The sequence below is a fragment of the Pleurodeles waltl genome, chromosome 8, assembly GCF_031143425.1.
Source record: "Pleurodeles waltl isolate 20211129_DDA chromosome 8, aPleWal1.hap1.20221129, whole genome shotgun sequence".
NCBI classification, from domain to species: Eukaryota; Metazoa; Chordata; class Amphibia; order Caudata; family Salamandridae; genus Pleurodeles; species Pleurodeles waltl.
The window spans coordinates 541437717-541455148 of record NC_090447.1 but is presented as its reverse complement, the minus strand read 5'-3'; the positions used below and the strand labels follow the sequence as shown (position 1 = coordinate 541455148).

The 17432-nt window shown below is 41.8% G+C and overlaps 1 protein-coding gene across 1 annotated transcript in view; it reads right to left on the bottom strand.

Annotated features, from left to right (window-relative positions):
* The window catches only part of CFAP47 (cilia and flagella associated protein 47), a 2216809-nt gene that overhangs the window by 1412911 nt on the left and 786466 nt on the right, over positions 1-17432 (bottom strand). The window contains exon 40 of the mRNA XM_069204610.1: positions 10471-10557. Within this exon, the coding sequence (XP_069060711.1) occupies positions 10471-10557 (87 nt within the window). The remainder of the gene's footprint in view (positions 1-10470; positions 10558-17432) is intronic.

The following is a 17432-nucleotide window of genomic DNA, read 5'->3' as shown; positions in this document are numbered from 1 at the left end:
GGGCTCAGAGGAGGAAACCTGTAGCTTCATTCTTTTTAGCTTGTTCAACTGGTCAGAAAAGGGTTGGAACACCCACACTTACTTGGCACTTCTTTTGTTTTGTTTGATAAAGAATGAATCCAGGTGTGAGAGCTGAAGTTGTAGAAAATGATCTGGAACTTCTGATGCCAATCAGGGAGTTACAATCTTGCCAGGTTTTAAAGTCAGTAGAATTGTGTTGACACAGATTACTGAATAATACTACAAAAATAGACAAAACATCGAAAAAAACGGAAATATTCATAGTGGCTCCAGATCCCATATCAGGAATAGGCATCACTGTGCACAAACACAATACATAATGTTCAGTGTATCACTTCCAATGGAGTCCCACAACAGAAGTCAGGACACAGACAGGCGTTACTTTGTGCAGGTGACTTGACAGTTGTTCACAAAATCCCGATTGGCACCTCAAAGAGAAGGTTCATTTTGGAAATCTGCAGGTCGAGTGACCATTAGAAATCAAGCAATATTCAACATGGTTTAAAAGACTTGATGGCGGAGATATGTTTATGATTTGAGAATACATAATTGAAGAAGGTATACTTTGCTAATTAAACAAGCTTTTATAAATCTCTCAGGAAAAGTTTCTCCAATTCAGAGGAGTTCATATTTTTCGAATTGGGGTGATAATCTCGGATATCATCTTCTGACTTGTGTAGGCTAATGTTTTAATGGCCAATCTGATATCCACACATGAACAGCTTTATGAAGACAGGAGGTTAAACACACTTCGTCATGCAGGAACAATATTTTCAACCTAGAATTAGCGAAAGGCAGGAACACACTTCTATGAAGGCTAAAAATATTCTAAGTTTTCTAAATGCTTCATGGATGGTTGACTAAGATCACAGAGATGGAAACTCCACCCCTACTTTGAAGAAATACTTACCAGTTTCGTCTAATAAGGATTACTGAGATAATAAACCATCACTTTGATGTTATTTCTGGGACACCATCATGGGATTTTTCAAGTGGACTTCGTGGACCTTCTTTTCAGGGACCATCATAATGCCCACATTCATAGTGGAACACAGTATACCTGACCTCCTACAGAGGTGATGATGACTAAATGCTCTCTCAAGCACTTGCTTCTCTCAGACGTGAAACCATTATTCACCAATATCAGGGAGACCCAAATGCCCCTATGCTGATCCAAGATTCTTCCAGAGATGGTGTAGTCCAGCTGCCATATCCTAAAGCCATGAGTACTCAAAGTGACTGTAATGGTTCCTCACCATACAGGCATCAACCAAACCCTACTTCTGGAAGCTGGTGACAATCCTATGTATGCATCCATTTTACTATCCCTATAGAGGATATATGTTGGCAGAAGACTAGCATAGACATTGTAGATTAACCAGTCATTCACGCTTACCCATGTTAGCACAGCGATGGTAATGTGTGGGAATGGGAATTTGCCTGCAGCTGCCAGCCCTGGATCTCCACACTGATGTGATACAACTTCAGAACATAGCAGGATGCCAGCTTCCACATTCCAAACAGGAGATGTGGAGCCTGCTTTATGTTCCAACAGGTAAAGCATACAAAAACATTATGTGGCAATCCTGCTTATGTAAGAGGCAGAGCCAGAACCAAGCCATATCATACCCAAAGCATTAGGTTTCTTCAATCAGATAAGAGAAGGCGGGAGTTTCAAGACAATCTTATAGGGAGAGTGGTGAAGCCAAGGGGAAGAAAACCTGTATAAACCCAGTTCCCTTCACATTCTTTGAGAAGGCTGTGGTTTCACCACAGGCCCAATAATTGTCTCTCTTTAAGCAAGTGTGGTTGGAATGATGCATGGAGAGAGGGTAAGAGCTTCAGAGTAAAAGAAAAAGAAGGCAGAAAGCTGAAGTCCCTCCGGAGGCACAATAGGTGGTTTCCTTTAACCTTCAGGACCCTACAGGACAGAAACTGAAAACAAAGGCAGAATCCAGAGAGTAGACCCTTACCTCATAATAGCTTTACTGAGATGAAAGCCCGATTCTTTAGAACCTTGAGCTAAAAATGTACGATACAGTAAATCACATAAAAATATGCCTCTATACATCCATCACCAAAATATAGGTACATGTAAGAAGCATACTATTACAAGTTTGAAGAGAAATAAAACTTCCAAGGTGTTCCTATTATGAGCAGCATCACACTTAGCAGCTTACTTGAAAAGCAACCCAGGAGGCCCTAGTGGTGGTCAAAATGCCACGACTGAATGAAGATCCTTCAAAAACATTTCTTAAAATCTTTTAAATGATAGAGAATGTCTAACTGTAGAAAACATTATGTCACATAAAATATCCAAAAGTACTAAATAAAGGAGTTAGTGTTGCTATCTCTATATTTAGTGGCAGATCTAGAGGATTTGTGTTTGACAAGCCTGCATTTATTACTGCCTTAAACGACAATTAGTAACTGAAGAAGATCCATTTTTATTGGGTGTCACTCCAGATTTTTTTTTCACTTTTGTTGGACCCTATATTTTCCCCAGACCCAATATTTTTGACAGTCTTATAACTATTTCAACTTTAATCCTGCTAACTAGAAGTACTTGCCATTGCTCCCCCTTTAAACACGGTAGAGTTGGCATATTACTAATTTGTATACTTAATGTGCCAAAAGGTCCTTAGTATTTGGTATAAAGCATACCCAGTCCTCGAAAGTTAAATGCCAGTCGTGGACTGCAGCACCTATTGCGCTATCCATTACAATGGCACTGCAAGCATGGCCTCCAGTCTACCAGTGTATTTCAACTGCAGCAGTGCAAAAACTGCATTTCAGTCTGTCAAAATAAACTTTTTTGACAGTGAAAACCTCACTTGTAAATATTAATATGTCACCCCTATGTATAATACTAGTGTTGCACTTAAAAGAAAAGGAAGTAACATGCAAAGGCAATTTTTGTGTATCCAATGTCTGGTTGCTTGAAAACCCTACTTTTGTTCAACCAGATTTGTGTATCTGGGTTTATTGGTGGAACAATGGCTGCTTCAAACTGGATTCTGATGTTAGATTTAGCAGGAGTGTAGGACAACCGTATTACTCTCCCACTCACACAACCAGCCCCCAGAACCAAAGTTTAGTGTGAATGAAGAGTTTCATCATCTTTAAAATGCCCACAGTGGGTAGGCCCTTGGAACATTGGTTAAGGTATGCCTAGGAGTCCTTGTCGCCTACTAGCTAATGCCAGGCATAAATATGGCACCTCTAGGCATTCACTTCAGAACACTTCCTGGATTTGTGAGAGATCACAGGGGACATGAGAGGAGCCCTGAAGGACTGAATCGCTCCCTCTTGTACCCAAGACAAGGAAGTGGACTCCAAGTGACAGTTTGCTGACCTCTTATTTGGCTACAGAGAGACAACAACCTACATGAGGCCTTTTCCCTGCAACTGCTCAGCTGACCAGTGACAAGTGAACCTGGAATAGACCTTGCTGTTCATCTCTACCTGACACCCTGTGAATCTCGAAGTGTATCCCTTAAGGTTTTGGGGGGTTTTGACGTGTCCTTTTGTGGTGGATTGGGAATTAAAGGGCTAAGTCAGAAAGTAACATTTTTTAATAGGAAGGACCTGGTTGGTGTACCTGACCTGTGCTGCATCATGGTTAGCCTCAAACTGGGTCAATGCCTCAGTCTCACACAACCATTTATTACCATTAGAGCTGTGAGCTTTTTTGGTGCTATTTCTACTTAAAGTTTTGGCGTCATTTTGTTTATAACTTACTCTTTTTTATTCTAATTTAATTTAGGATTTTTATTGTTTTGCATTTTGCCTTTACTATTGTTTTGTTATTACATACATAAATTGCGCCTTGCCCGAATTTAAGCCTGCCTGCTCTGGACCATACTCTATCACGGGGTTGAGCACAGGTTAATTTAGTGACTTTGAGTGTACACCCTGCCAAAGTTTGTTGTTATTCCTTGTCATTGGTAGTCTCCTAACACCAAGTAATAATACATTTTTTTAAAATAGTTATGTATGAAAAAATACAGCTCTTTTTAGCTCTTGGGATGTGTGCAGCTCAAACCTCTATGCACCTTGTAAAAATGGCAATGGAGAAGCCAATTATAACACTGCAAAACCTTGAATGAGCAGATTTTAGACAACTTTGAAAGTATGTTACCTTAACATCAAGTGGACACAACAAACCGGTTTTGCTTTGTGTCCACTTCAAGATCTGAATGTCTCAATTGAAAACATGTGCAGGCCCTTTCCATTGGGAGCTTTGGCAAAGGAAAGACATACTTGCCAGGAGTCATTTGATGGTTCAAGAGACCCAAACTAAATTTCCTTCTGGATTTTGCTAGGTTGGCACCAGCATACATTAACCAACATGACCAATCCTTAATCTTAACCAGCAAATCAATGAACATATCATAGGCAGCCTGTAGATCATGCACGTCACAGGATAGCCAACAATAATACCATAGCAGTCAGACTCTGTATACATTTTAAGTACTCAGAATATGAATTATCAATAAGAATAAGTAACAGACACCGCACCCGAAGGCAAGACTCCAGCCCTGAAAAATGTGCTTCTCAAGACAACACAGCACTTAGGCACAAGCTCTTGTCAAATTAGTTAGGACTTTTAGCATAAATAAAAACCTGTACACAACCTGTACAAAACCTGTACACAAAGCCATTCACGCACAAAACGTGCCCTGAGAAAAGATAAACATCAGAAATAAGCGAAGATATTGTAGTCTTGGCCTTAAAGCATGCTACTGAAAGAGTCGTGCTGAGACAAGCGTTTCGACACACATCATTGAATCAAACAACCTAATAGTAAAATGGAAACCGTGAATGAAATACTCACTTTCATCCTAATTTTTCAGCATGAATTATTGCTTATACCCCATGGAACATACACATATAATAATACAGATGATTGACCTTATTTTGAATCACAATTATTTTCTTTTTAAAAAGGAATGGTACAAGCAAAAACGAGGGGTAGCAATGGGGTCGAGATTTTCTCCCTCATAGGCGAACCTCTTCATGGGATGGTTTGAAGAAAAATGGGTGTGGGGTCCAGAAGCAGTTGACTGGCAGTCTGATATACTCTATTGGTGACGGTACATTGATGATTGTTTTATGTTATGGACAGGTGAAGAAGAAAAATTAATGAGATTCTGTGAACACCTTAATCAGAATGATGTTAACATCAAATTTACATACAAATATAGCAAGACCTGTATAGATTTTTTGGATGTAGAATTGTTTGTGGTAGACAACAAGATTGAGAGCAGATTGTATCGTAAGGCAACATCATGCAATACTGTATTACATGCGAAGAGTGCTCATCCAAAACACCAAATAGAAGCGATTCCCTTTGGAGAGATGGTACGAGCTAGACGTAATTGCAGTATGAATAATGATTTCCAAAAATGCATTAAAGATATGGGATGGAGATTTATCAATAGAGGTTATTCACAGGATATAGTAATGAGAACACAACGTAAAGCTTCTAAAATATCTAGATCAAAGACACTGACACATCATAGCCTTACAGATAAAGGGAACAAGAACATGACGCCCGTAAAGGTAGAATAGTTTTAGATTACACAGATAACTCACATATATTACTGAGTATTATGAAAAGGCATTGGGCCAAATTGACACAAGATCGAGTTCTTCATAAATATATTGGCAATAAACCAGAGGTAGCCTATAGAAAGGGCTGTACACTTAATAATATTCTTAGCCCAAGCTATCTTCATGACACAGCTAAACCTAGTTGGCTTAGTATACACAACCAAGGTTTTTATAAATGTGGCTGCTGTGCCATGTGTAAATGGGCTTGGCAGGCGAAAAAGACCTTTCGGGATGCAAATGATAAGGAGTATGTTATTATGTCACATTTAAATTGCAATACCAAATTTGCTGTATATATGTTGTTATGTAAGTGCGGAATGATATATGTGGGTAGCAGTATCCGTCCCTTGAAATTGAGAATTGCAGAACACTGGAGAGCAATAAAACAAGAAGACAAACTATACCCAATTGCCCTCCATATGAAAACTTGTGATAAGCAGGGTACGCATAAAGAATTTAAGTTTTTTGGTTTTGATTTGTGTGAATCAAATCCCCGAGGGGGGAATAGAGAATTAGCTTTATGCAGAAAAGAATCAATTTGGATAATGCGACTGGGTGCAGTAGAGTCTGGGATAAATTCAAACTATGAAATGGAGTACTTTCTTGGTGATGGATAAAATGAATCACTATATTCAGATATGTCTTTACTTACAATTGATGATAAGCAGCAAGACTAGGGAAAGGACCATTTTAAGGCTTCGTAATACAGAATGTGCCCTGACTGTATAATCTCTGTAATGACATTACTGAGGTACTTTGAAGAATGTACTGGATTTATTTTGTGTTAGATATTCCCTTAGTGAGAGTTACTACTTAATTAATCACAGGTGCAATTATTATAGTAGTATGCAATTTATTATTTATTTGTTAAATTTATAGTAGTTTTTGAAACATAATTTCGTTTAGATAAGATATCATTAATCAAATAATGAGTTTTTTTTACATAAAACTCCATTTTATTTATTTTTAGTTTTGAATATGAGGAGTAGATAGGGTCACTAGCAGTGGTTAGATGCTACGTTTAGAGTACACAATGTTGAAATTAGACGGAAATAAGAAGTATCTGGGCAATGTAAAATGAGTCACACAGTTTACAAGCAAGCTGGCAGTTTATTTAGAACGCGCAGAAGGAAAATATGGTGCGTTTGTTTTGAACGGACACACTCGCAAGTCCGTTTTCTAATTTTATCTCAATTTACATGGATTGGGTAGTCCGTTGCCCATTTCCATGATTTGTGTTATTTAATGCCGACGAGAATCTTGGCATCTGTTTGCCAGGTCGGACGTACTCGCGGCAGCAGCATGTTTTTAGAGTCAATTTATGGCATATAACTTGAGGTAAGGAAGGAATGAATGTGGTATATGGCCAACGTTTTTTGAATAGTTTAAAGTGTATGTTTTGTTATCAATGAATTTTTCCACTATTTACAGAGGCATTAAAATTGTACTATTAACTGGAAAATATAGAGGAATCAGCGCAAAATAGGAAGCAGCAATGAGTGTATGAAACAGATCAACAAGTACGTTTTTAGATATTATGGTGTAAGCATGGATTTTTGCATACTTCACTGCGGGTGTGCTCACAATATTTAATTATGTTCTTAACAATAATCTTGGCATGAATACATGGGTTACATGAAAATACTGGTAATTAGTAGGATACATAATATTTATACAAATTAATTATTTATAAGTGCACTTTATTAGAAAATACTCTTTGGGCACTTTCACTTTGGGAAATTGGATTTTATTATGTTGTTTGAATTCTGGTTTCAACTTAAGAGCATGCGATTGAAGTATTCACGCAAGGGAGATTGGAAAGTCAATGTAGTTATCATGTATAAATATTAATACTTACTTTATGTAATATGCTATTTAGGAAGTCCTGAGGAAGTCAATGGGCACTCTCATGACGAAACACGTGTTGGCTTGGCTCAATGGATGGCATGATTAACTGATTATTAAAGGAGGACTTGAATTATTGGAAAACTGAGAAGTTTTGTGGACGATCTTATAATGTGAAGCGGAACATTATAATAAGACTGCTGATGGAATTGAAATTTACGTAATGCAAAATTAAAATTTGAAAGTGTTAACGGAACGTCTTGGAAGAGGATTTTTACGTACAATACCAACAAAGTATGGTGTATATTAGTGTTTCAGAAGATTAATTAAGGCTGCTATGGTTTATTTATGAAATACCCCACACTATGGCTAGACCGCATTCTGGTCTTCGAAATTTAAATTGTAAAGAAATCTGAGCTTCAGATCTTATGCCCTTCACAGTGCTATCAGACAACTCTTTGTAACAGTTCAGGGGTTTCGTTTAACAAACATTATTTGAACAGAAGTTACTTAAATCGGTTCAGCTAACTGTACCTTACTTATAGTTCAGACTACAAACCCCAGTAAGCATCAATTTTTAACTGAAAGCAGAAATGCAAACAAGGAGTCCTCGTGTCATGGAAACCTCTGCAAATCCTAAAAATGTGTTCAGGAAAGAGCAAAAAGTGTAATAAACTTGGAGGACCATGTTTATGCTCTTGACCTAAGATAACCTAGATTCCCGATAAAGAGCCTTCCTTTATAAAAAAAAAAAAAAAAAAAAAAAAAAAGAATTTGCTGGAAACATGTGGTACACCTTTCAAACAGTGAAATCCTTCAGTGGCATAAGAGAAGGATGGGAACGTGCTCGTGCCATATATGTTACAGGGGCAAGGGCACAAAGTAAAAGCTTTTATTTTAGGTCTGGCATTAGACAAGGCCTTTTGACCTTACTAAAATTATACGTACAATATACTTACTTTTAGGAGCTTTCAGCAAGCCCTCTTCATCCATTGGTCAGTTACTATGTCATTCACAGCTTTCTTTCGCCCACTGCAGCATATAGTACGGGGCAGTGGGTCCGCCGACTTCAGCCATTAGCTAACTTAGCTCTAGTGATGGCATTCTGCTCCTTTGACAGGAGCACATCAACAAACAAAGTACATTCTTTAAGTTCAAGGGACTAATATGAAAGAAAAGGTGTGCTTTTTTAAAACAAACTATATATACTTGTAAGCCAATGCTTTCTTTATTTTGACTTGATGACGGCCCAGTTGCTTTCTCAACAAAGTTTTTGAAAAAAAAACTATGAGACAGCAAAAGAAGCCTAGACCATGCCAAAAGTCTGGCAGCCAGTGACAGACCTATTTATTTTCCTAATGCTTGTAACAAACTTCCCTTCTGACTACTGAACTCCCTATTCCCAATTGTAGTGCTTTCCTCTTATTTAGTTTCTAAGCACTAACACAACACAACAGAAATGCACTTCTGAGGTCAAAGAAGACTTTTATTGTTGTTAATTCTTCCCCAACCACAATATTTATGAATGACGAATTAGTAGCTTTCAAGTCCGCGTTAATCAAACAAAATATATCAGTTTGCAATATACACAGCAGGTTATATTTATAAGATATTGAATGCAAAGCAAAACAAATACTTCACCGTGTGGGAACTATCTACAGCTTCATCTTTCTAAGGTCTGCAAGCTGATGACCCCTGTCAGCCGCGGGAAAGAGATTCATCTACCCACACGGGATTGCTGGCAGATGGCGCCAAGCTCCAGCACGAGGTCCGGCAGATTCGAATCTGACCCTCTGCAGCCTGTTACATTCGTTACAAAGGTGTGCCCCCTCCTCTCAGACCTGGGAAACTGAGCAAGCCTTTTGGAGACTGGCCAGGTCTCCAAGACTACTCCTGTTCCCAAGCTCAAGCGAAGAGAAAAACACCCATGTACTCTCTCTTATCAGGTCTAGTCTACTGTGAGAACAAAACATCTTGGTTCATCTTGTGCAAAAACACAGCTTGGAAAAATACAGCTTGGATTCTCAACTGCAATGTCTAACTCCATGTTAAAGGCAATGGGCAGCTAACCTAAATATCAAATGCAATGTCTAGTGTCATGTCAAAGCCAATAAGCATCTAAGTTGAATACAAAATGCAATGTATAATATCATGTCAAAGCCCATAGGCAGCTGAGCTGAATATAAAATGCAATGTATAATATCATGTCAAAGCCAATAGGCAGCTGAGCTGAATACAAAATGCAATGTCTAATATCATGTCAAAGCCAATAGGCAGCGGAGCTGAATACAAAATGTAATATATGATATCATGTCAAAGCCAATAGGCAGCGGAGCTGAATACAAAATGTAATATATGATATCATGTCAAAGCCAATAGGCAGAATATCTAATAGCATGTCAAAGTCAATAGGCAGCTAAATTGAATACATCATGTCAAAGCCAATAGGAATGCAATGTCAAAGCCAATAGGCGGCTAGACTGGATACAGCATGTTAAAGCCAATAGGTATGGCTAATGCAATGTCAAAGCCCATAGGCGGCTCAACTGAATACAGAAAGTAATGGCTAATGCCATGTCAAAGCCAATAGGCAGAATACAGAATGTAATGACTAATGCAATGTCAAAGCCCATAGGCGGCTAAACTGAACAAAACATACCATGTGCTACTGGTGAACATTGAGCAACTAATATGCGCAGTGGTGAAACACAAAGTCATTGGTCAAAACAAACTTTATCAAATGGCAGTACACCAATCAGAAAGCATAAACCGTAATCCAGCATTCCTGGAGCACCGGCCTACTATCACTATCCTCTTACACTAACTTGCTCATTGTCAACAATCTGCTCATTTAAAACCTAAACAAAGAACATTACAACTTGCCCTGGATTGTCCAGCAGGACTCAGTCATCAGTGGAAAGTTGTAAGAGCTTTTACATGATCATGCTGCATACTGCTGTAAGCGTCAGGGCTAATTTGACAGCATACCTGTGCGATTTATCTTGTTTTATTTTACTGATGTATTCCAAACATCCAGGAAAAGTTAAAGGATTAGTAGATTCCACCATAAAGACCCTGAAAAGAAAAATTAGAAACAGTTTACAACCATATAAGGCAAAATACACATCTATCCCCGTTATAAATTGCTTTATGCACATATGGGCATGGTTAGTACAAGTCTCTAGAAATTAACATTTTGGCAAGTTCCATTTTAAAGTTACTTCTTTTCAACTGTAGAACTTCACTGATCCATATCTCACCTCCTCGTAATTTTTTTTATTGATCGCAGTGCAAACCAAACAAAGGCATGTACCATTCTTGACAGTACTAACCATATGACAATAGTACATATCCGCAACCCAGAGACCAGTTCCAAGCATAAATGTGCACCGTAAACATACAACATAAATAGTGGAGTAATCCAAGGTTGGAAGCATCTCGTCCCTCCTAGGGGATTAGTAGTTAGGCTGTCTGCTAAGGACCCAGATATGGTACATTCGTAGGTATCTTACATTAATGCAGCAATCACAGACATGTCAACACAGCAAGTTAAGCTTACAGGTTCTGTAAGGAAATGCCTCCTTGGCATGGTTGCCCCCTGACTTTTTGCCTTTGCTGATGCTATGTTTACAATTGAAAGTGTGCTGAGGCCTGCTAACCAGGCCCCAGCACCAGTGTTCTTTCCCTAACCTGTACTTTTGTATCCACAATTGGCAGACCCTGGCATCCAGATAAGTCCCTTGTAACTGGTACTTCTAGTACCAAGGGCCCTGATGCCAAGGAAGGTCTCTAAGGGCTGCAGCATGTCTTATGCCACCCTGGAGACCTCTCACTCAGCACAGACACACTGCTACCAGCTTGTGTGTGCTAGTGAGGACAAAACGAGTAAGTCGACATGGCACTCCCCTCAGGGTGCCATGCCAGCCTCTCACTGCCTATGCAGTATAGGTAAGACACCCCTCTAGCAGGCCTTACAGCCCTAAGGCAGGGTGCACTATACCATAGGTGAGGGTACCAGTGCATGAGCATGGTACCCCTACAGTGTCTAAACAAAACCTTAGACATTGTAAGTGCAGGGTAGCCATAAGTGTATATGGTCTGGGAGTCTGTCAAACACGAACTCCACAGCACCATAATGGCTACACTGAAACCTGGAAAGTTTGGTATCAAACTTCTCAGCACAATAAATGCACACTGATGCCAGTGTACATTTTATTGTAAAATACACCACAGAGGGCACCTTAGAGGTGCCCCCTGAAACTTAACCGACTATCTGTGTAGGCGGACTAGTTTTAGCAGCCTGCCACGAACCGAGACATGTTGCTGGCCCCATGGGGAGAGTGCCTTTGTCACTCTGAGGCCAGTAACAAAGCCTGCACTGGGTGGAGATGCTAACACCTCCCCCAGGCAGGAATTGTCACACCTGGCGGTGAGCCTCAAAGGCTCACCTCCTTTGTGCCACCCCAGCAGGACACTCCAGCTAGTGGAGTTGCCCGCCCCCTCCGGCCAGGCCCCACTTTTGGCGGCAAGGCCGGAGAAAATAATGAGAAAAACAAGGAGGAGTCTCTGGCCAGTCAGGACAGCCCCTAAGGTGTCCTGAGCTGAAGTGACTCTAACTTTTAGAAATCCTCCATCTTGCAGATGGAGGATTCCCCCAATAGGGTTAGGATTGTGACCCCCTCCCCTTGGGAGGAGGCACAAAGAGGGTGTACCCACCCTCAGGGCTAGTAGCCATTGGCTACTACCCCCCCAGACCTAAACACGCCCTTAAATTTAGTATTTAAGGGCTACCCTGAACCCTAGAAAATTAGATTCCTGCAACTACAAGAAGAAGGACTGCCCAGCTGAAAACCCCTGCAGCGGAAGACCAGAAGACGACAACTGCCTTGGCTCCAGAAACTCACCGGCCTGTCTCCTGCCTTCCAAAGATCCTGCTCCAGCGACGCCTTCCAAAGGGACCAGCGACCTCGACATCCTCTGAGGACTGCCCCTGCTTCGAAAAGACAAGAAACTCCCGAGGACAGCGGACCTGCTCCAAGAAAAGCTGCAACTTTGTTTCCAGCAGCTTTAAAGAACCCTGCAAGCTCCCCGTAAGAAGCGTGAGACTTGCAACACTGCACCCGGCGACCCCGACTCGGCTGGTGGAGATCCGACACCTCAGGAGGGACCCCAGGACTACTCTGATACTGTGAGTACCAAAACCTGTCCCCCCTGAGCCCCCACAGCGCCGCCTGCAGAGGGAATCCCGAGGCTTCCCCTGACCGCGACTCTTCGAATCCAAAGTCCCGACGCCTGGGAGAGACCCTGCACCCGCAGCCCCCAGGACCTGAAGGACCGGACTTTCACTGGAGAAGTGACCCCCAGGAGTCCCTCTCCCTTGTCCAAGTGGAGGTTTCCCCGAGGAACCCCCCCCTTGCCTGCCTGCAGCGCTGAAGAGATTCCGAGATCTCTCATAGACTAACATTGCGAACCCGACGCCTGTTTCTACACTGCACCCGGCCGCCCCCGCGCCGCTGAGGGTGAAATTTCTGTGTGGGCTTGTGCCCCCCCCCGGTGCCCTACAAAACCCCCCTGGTCTGCCCTCCGAAGACGCGGGTACTTACCTGCAAGCAGACCGGAACCGGGGCACCCCCTTCTCTCCATTCTAGCCTATGCGTTTTGGGCACCACTTTGAACTCTGCACCTGACCGGCCCTGAGCTGCTGGTGTGGTGACTTTGGGGTTGCTCTGAACCCCCAACGGTGGGCTACCTTGGACCAAGAACTGAACCCTGTAAGTGTCTTACTTACCTGGTAAAACTAACAAAAACTTACCTCCCCTAGGAACTGTGAAAATTGCACTAAGTGTCCACTTTTAAAACAGCTATTTGTGAATAACTTGAAAAGTATACATGCAATTTTGATGACTTGAAGTTCCTAAAGTACTTACCTGCAATACCTTTCGAATGAGATATTACATGTAGAATTTGAACCTGTGGTTCTTAAAATAAACTAAGAAAAGATATTTTTCTATATAAAAACCTATTGGCTGGATTTGTCTCTGAGTGTGTGTACCTCATTTATTGTCTTGTGTATGTGCAACAAATGCTTAACACTACTCCTTGGATAAGCCTACTGCTCGACCACACTACCACAAAATAGAGCATTAGTATTATCTATTTTTACCACTATTTTACCTCTAAGGGGAACCCTTGGACTCTGTGCATGCTATTCCTTACTTTGAAATAGCACATACAGAGCCAACTTCCTACAGGTTCCTACCCCATAATCCCAGTAATCTGTCCCCAGGATATAGCAGACGGACTGACTTTCTAATGCTTACAAACATCTCAGATGTGGGCTGCAATCCTAAATCACCCCCTTGGGACCCCAAGAGTCCTTGTCTCTCCCTGGACCCTGGGGAGAAGAGTCCCCCTAAAATCGAGCTAATACACCAGGCTGAGGCCCCCCAGAGCAGTCCCCTTTTCATCTGGGTGAGAACCTGAATAAACAGGATTCGGGTGAGGCCAGAAATGCGTGGTCTGTAATTACTGGAGTGATTCCTGTAACCTCTTCTCAGGGCCTCTGAATCACCATGCATTCCCAGAAAATATGGTAAAAGCTGGTGTCAGGTGTGCCGCATCCAGGACAATCAGGTGATGCCACAGGGAATATGCAGTGAATAGGGAATGGCGATAAGCATGTTTGGTGTAGATAATTAACTGAGTAAAGTGAAAGTGAGGATTTCAGGACATGTCCTTAACATGTTGGAGAGCTCAGGTCCAGTATTTGTCCATCAGTGTAGGAAGCTGGCTCTTTATATAGTGGACCAAAACAAGGTACACTGTGTAAAGAGTCCAAGCAAATCCCAGATATATTACAGAGGCACAAATGAAGCCCCAGATGCTCTCTTTTGTGGTAGTGTGGGTGAGCAGTTAAGCATATCAAAGAGTAGTGCTAAGCATGTATGGCACACACAAAGGCAGGCAATAAGAGACGCACTCCAAGAAATCAGACACCAATTTATAAAAATAACATACTTTTATATAAATCTTTATACCAAGATCATCAGAATCGGAAGAGTCCTTTTCGACTTATGAATTTTTACAGTTTTCAAAAGTCAACAGTGCAATTTTTGGGGCACTAATGTTATCCTTGAGGGGGAACATATACTGCATAAGGTACTTAGCAGTGACTTACAAGACCCATCCTCTGGAGTTAAGATAAGTATGGGGCAAGGTCGAAGTTAACACCAGCAGGTCACCACGGGAGGCACTTAGGGGTCCAAGTGCAGAGGTGCTTTTCAGCATCGGGTGCCCCAATATTATCCAATGGGAAAAGAAACACATACTGCATTTGGGCACTTTGCAACAACCTACAGGACTATTCTTCTAGAGTTAAGGTAAGCATGGAGCAAGTTCACATGCAGCACCCACAGGTAACTTCGGGAGGCACTGAGGCATCTGGGTGAAGAGGTGCTTTTCAGCCTTGGGTGCCCTAATGTTATCCCATGAGAAAGAATCAGACACTGCACCTTTTTCTATGGAGGGGGGAGGGTTTACAACCACTTTCGTTTGGTCACCCCTCTATGACTTTTCTTAGACACTCGCAACTTTTCTGAAGAACAGTAACTTAACAGATGTTCCTTCATACTAAAATTATAAAGCCCATCATATTCGTGCATCTGGCTTACCTTTGACCCAACACCTTGTGTTTTCACTGAAAAGTCCACAAATCAGCCCAGGACTGACTCAAAGTGTTTTGAGTCTCCCTGAACCTGATTCTGTATTCCTCAGTGGTGAGTCCAAAGCCTTCAATCATGGTTCACTTCATGAGGTCACAGGACTCAACATCTGTCTCATCAAGTGTCAGAAGTCTGTCCCTGCACTTCCGTGAAAACAGCTCCCAGAGTAGAGAGCCCCAATACGTTTCTTTTTTTATTTTCCTCATTCTACAAGCTCCCTCAAAGGCTGTGAACCATTTGGTGAGATGATAGTGTCCCTCATATTTGGGGACAATCCCTTTGGGGATTTTAGGGTCAGAAGCTACTCCTTTCTCCCTATTTAAAGTGTTGCTGCCACCAGAGATAGGTTCTAGGCCCACCTCAATCCTTTCTTTTTCTATAGCTATAAGCGTAGCCTCTAATTCTATCCTCTTAGCTAGTCTGTGAAAATCAACATCTTTGCTACCTAGATCATCTGGGGTACTACCAGTAGAGCTCCCAGTCGTGCTACTATCTGTAGGGTTGCTGGTAGATTCATCATTCTCCTCAGTATCCTCTTTCCTATTGGAGGATTCTTTTTCTGTCATGGCCCTCTCATTTTCTGCCAGCAACTGAAGCAGAAGAGCTTTTGTAGGTTTAGGTTCCATGGCACGTTTCCATGCTTGGCAGAGGGCCTTAAATTGGACCAACTTAAGGTTTTTGTAGGGGCTTAGGTTCAGCTACTGGAAGGAGCTGCTGCCTCAGTCATGGTTTTTAAAAATAGTTGGGACCTTGTTAGAATCTTACAAAAAATGTAAGCAGTTTTTAAGGCCCATCTATCTTATACATTTTTTACATTTTTAAACAAAAGGTCTGGGGAATTTAACCAAGGCCCTAACAGACCAGATTACAAATTTGGTGGGAAAAAAAAAAAATTGAACATCGAAAGATATTTTTGGTAACTAAAGTCAATTGTGGATTGTTTAGTGGAATCACAATACTGAAAGAGTAGTACAGTACATGCAAAGTCTTCTATTCCATGCTGTATCACCAACGTAGGAAGCTGGCTCTTTATATCGTAGATCAAAATGAGGAATACTGTGTAAAGTGTCCAAACAAACCCAAGAGGAATTACTGAGGCACAAAGGACACCCCAAATGCCTTCTTTTGTGGTAGTGTGGGCAAGCAGTTCGGCATATCAGAGGGTAGTGCTAACCATGTGTTGCACACACAAAGGCAGTGACACCAATTTATAAAATAACACACACTTTTATATAAATTTTAATACGAATAGCATTGGAATGGGGTGAGTAAATTTCAGGTTATAAATGTTGACAGTTTTCCAAAGTCGACAGTGCAATTTTTGGAGCGGTAATGTTATCTCTGGGGGAAAACATATACTGCATACGGGTACTAAGCAGCAACTTACGGGACCCACCCCCTGGAGTTAAGGTAAGTATGAGGCAAGGTCAAAGGCAATACCAGCAGATCGAATCAGGAGACACTGTGGCATCCGGGTGCAGAGATACTTTTCAGCGTTGGGTACCCAATGTAATCCTATGGGAAAAGAAACATATACTGCATTTGTGCACTTAGCAACGACCTATAGGAATGTTCTTCTGGAGTTAAGGTATGTATGGGGCAAGGTCCAAAGCAGCACCAACAGGTCACTTCAGAAGGCACTGAGGCGTCCGGGTGCAGAAGTGCTTGTCAGCCTCCGGTGGCCTAATGTTATCCTACAGGAAAGAAACAGACACTGCATACGGGTACTTAACAAGGACTTACAAGACTTATTACGGACTTGATGAGAGTACGGGGCAAGGTCCAAGGTCACACCAACAGTTCACCTCAAGGGGCTCTGGAGCGTCCGACTGCAGAGGTGTGATACAGCGCAGGGTGTCCATTCACTTTAATAGAGATCTGTCCGGTCAGAAAGAAGCTGCAAGCAGGGACTGGATGGCCAGTCTGAGGGAACCCACAGGGGGCTCAAACCTTGAGATCCTCAGGCTCATAGGGACACCATTGGCCCACTTCTCCTCGAGCTGTGGGGCTCAGGTGCAGTAGTGTCTTTTGCCGTCTGATTCCGGTGCAGGGGATACTTGCTGCTGGAGGGGGCCTGCAAAAAGAGGCTGCAGGTGGCACCAAGAAGTCCACTGTTGGCAAATCCAAGGTGGGCTTTGGAAGGCCTGGGGACCATGCTGGCACGGTCAGCCCACTTTAACTCAGCCTAGTGGGATAGGGTGAAGTGGTTCTGTCTGGTGTTGTATTTAT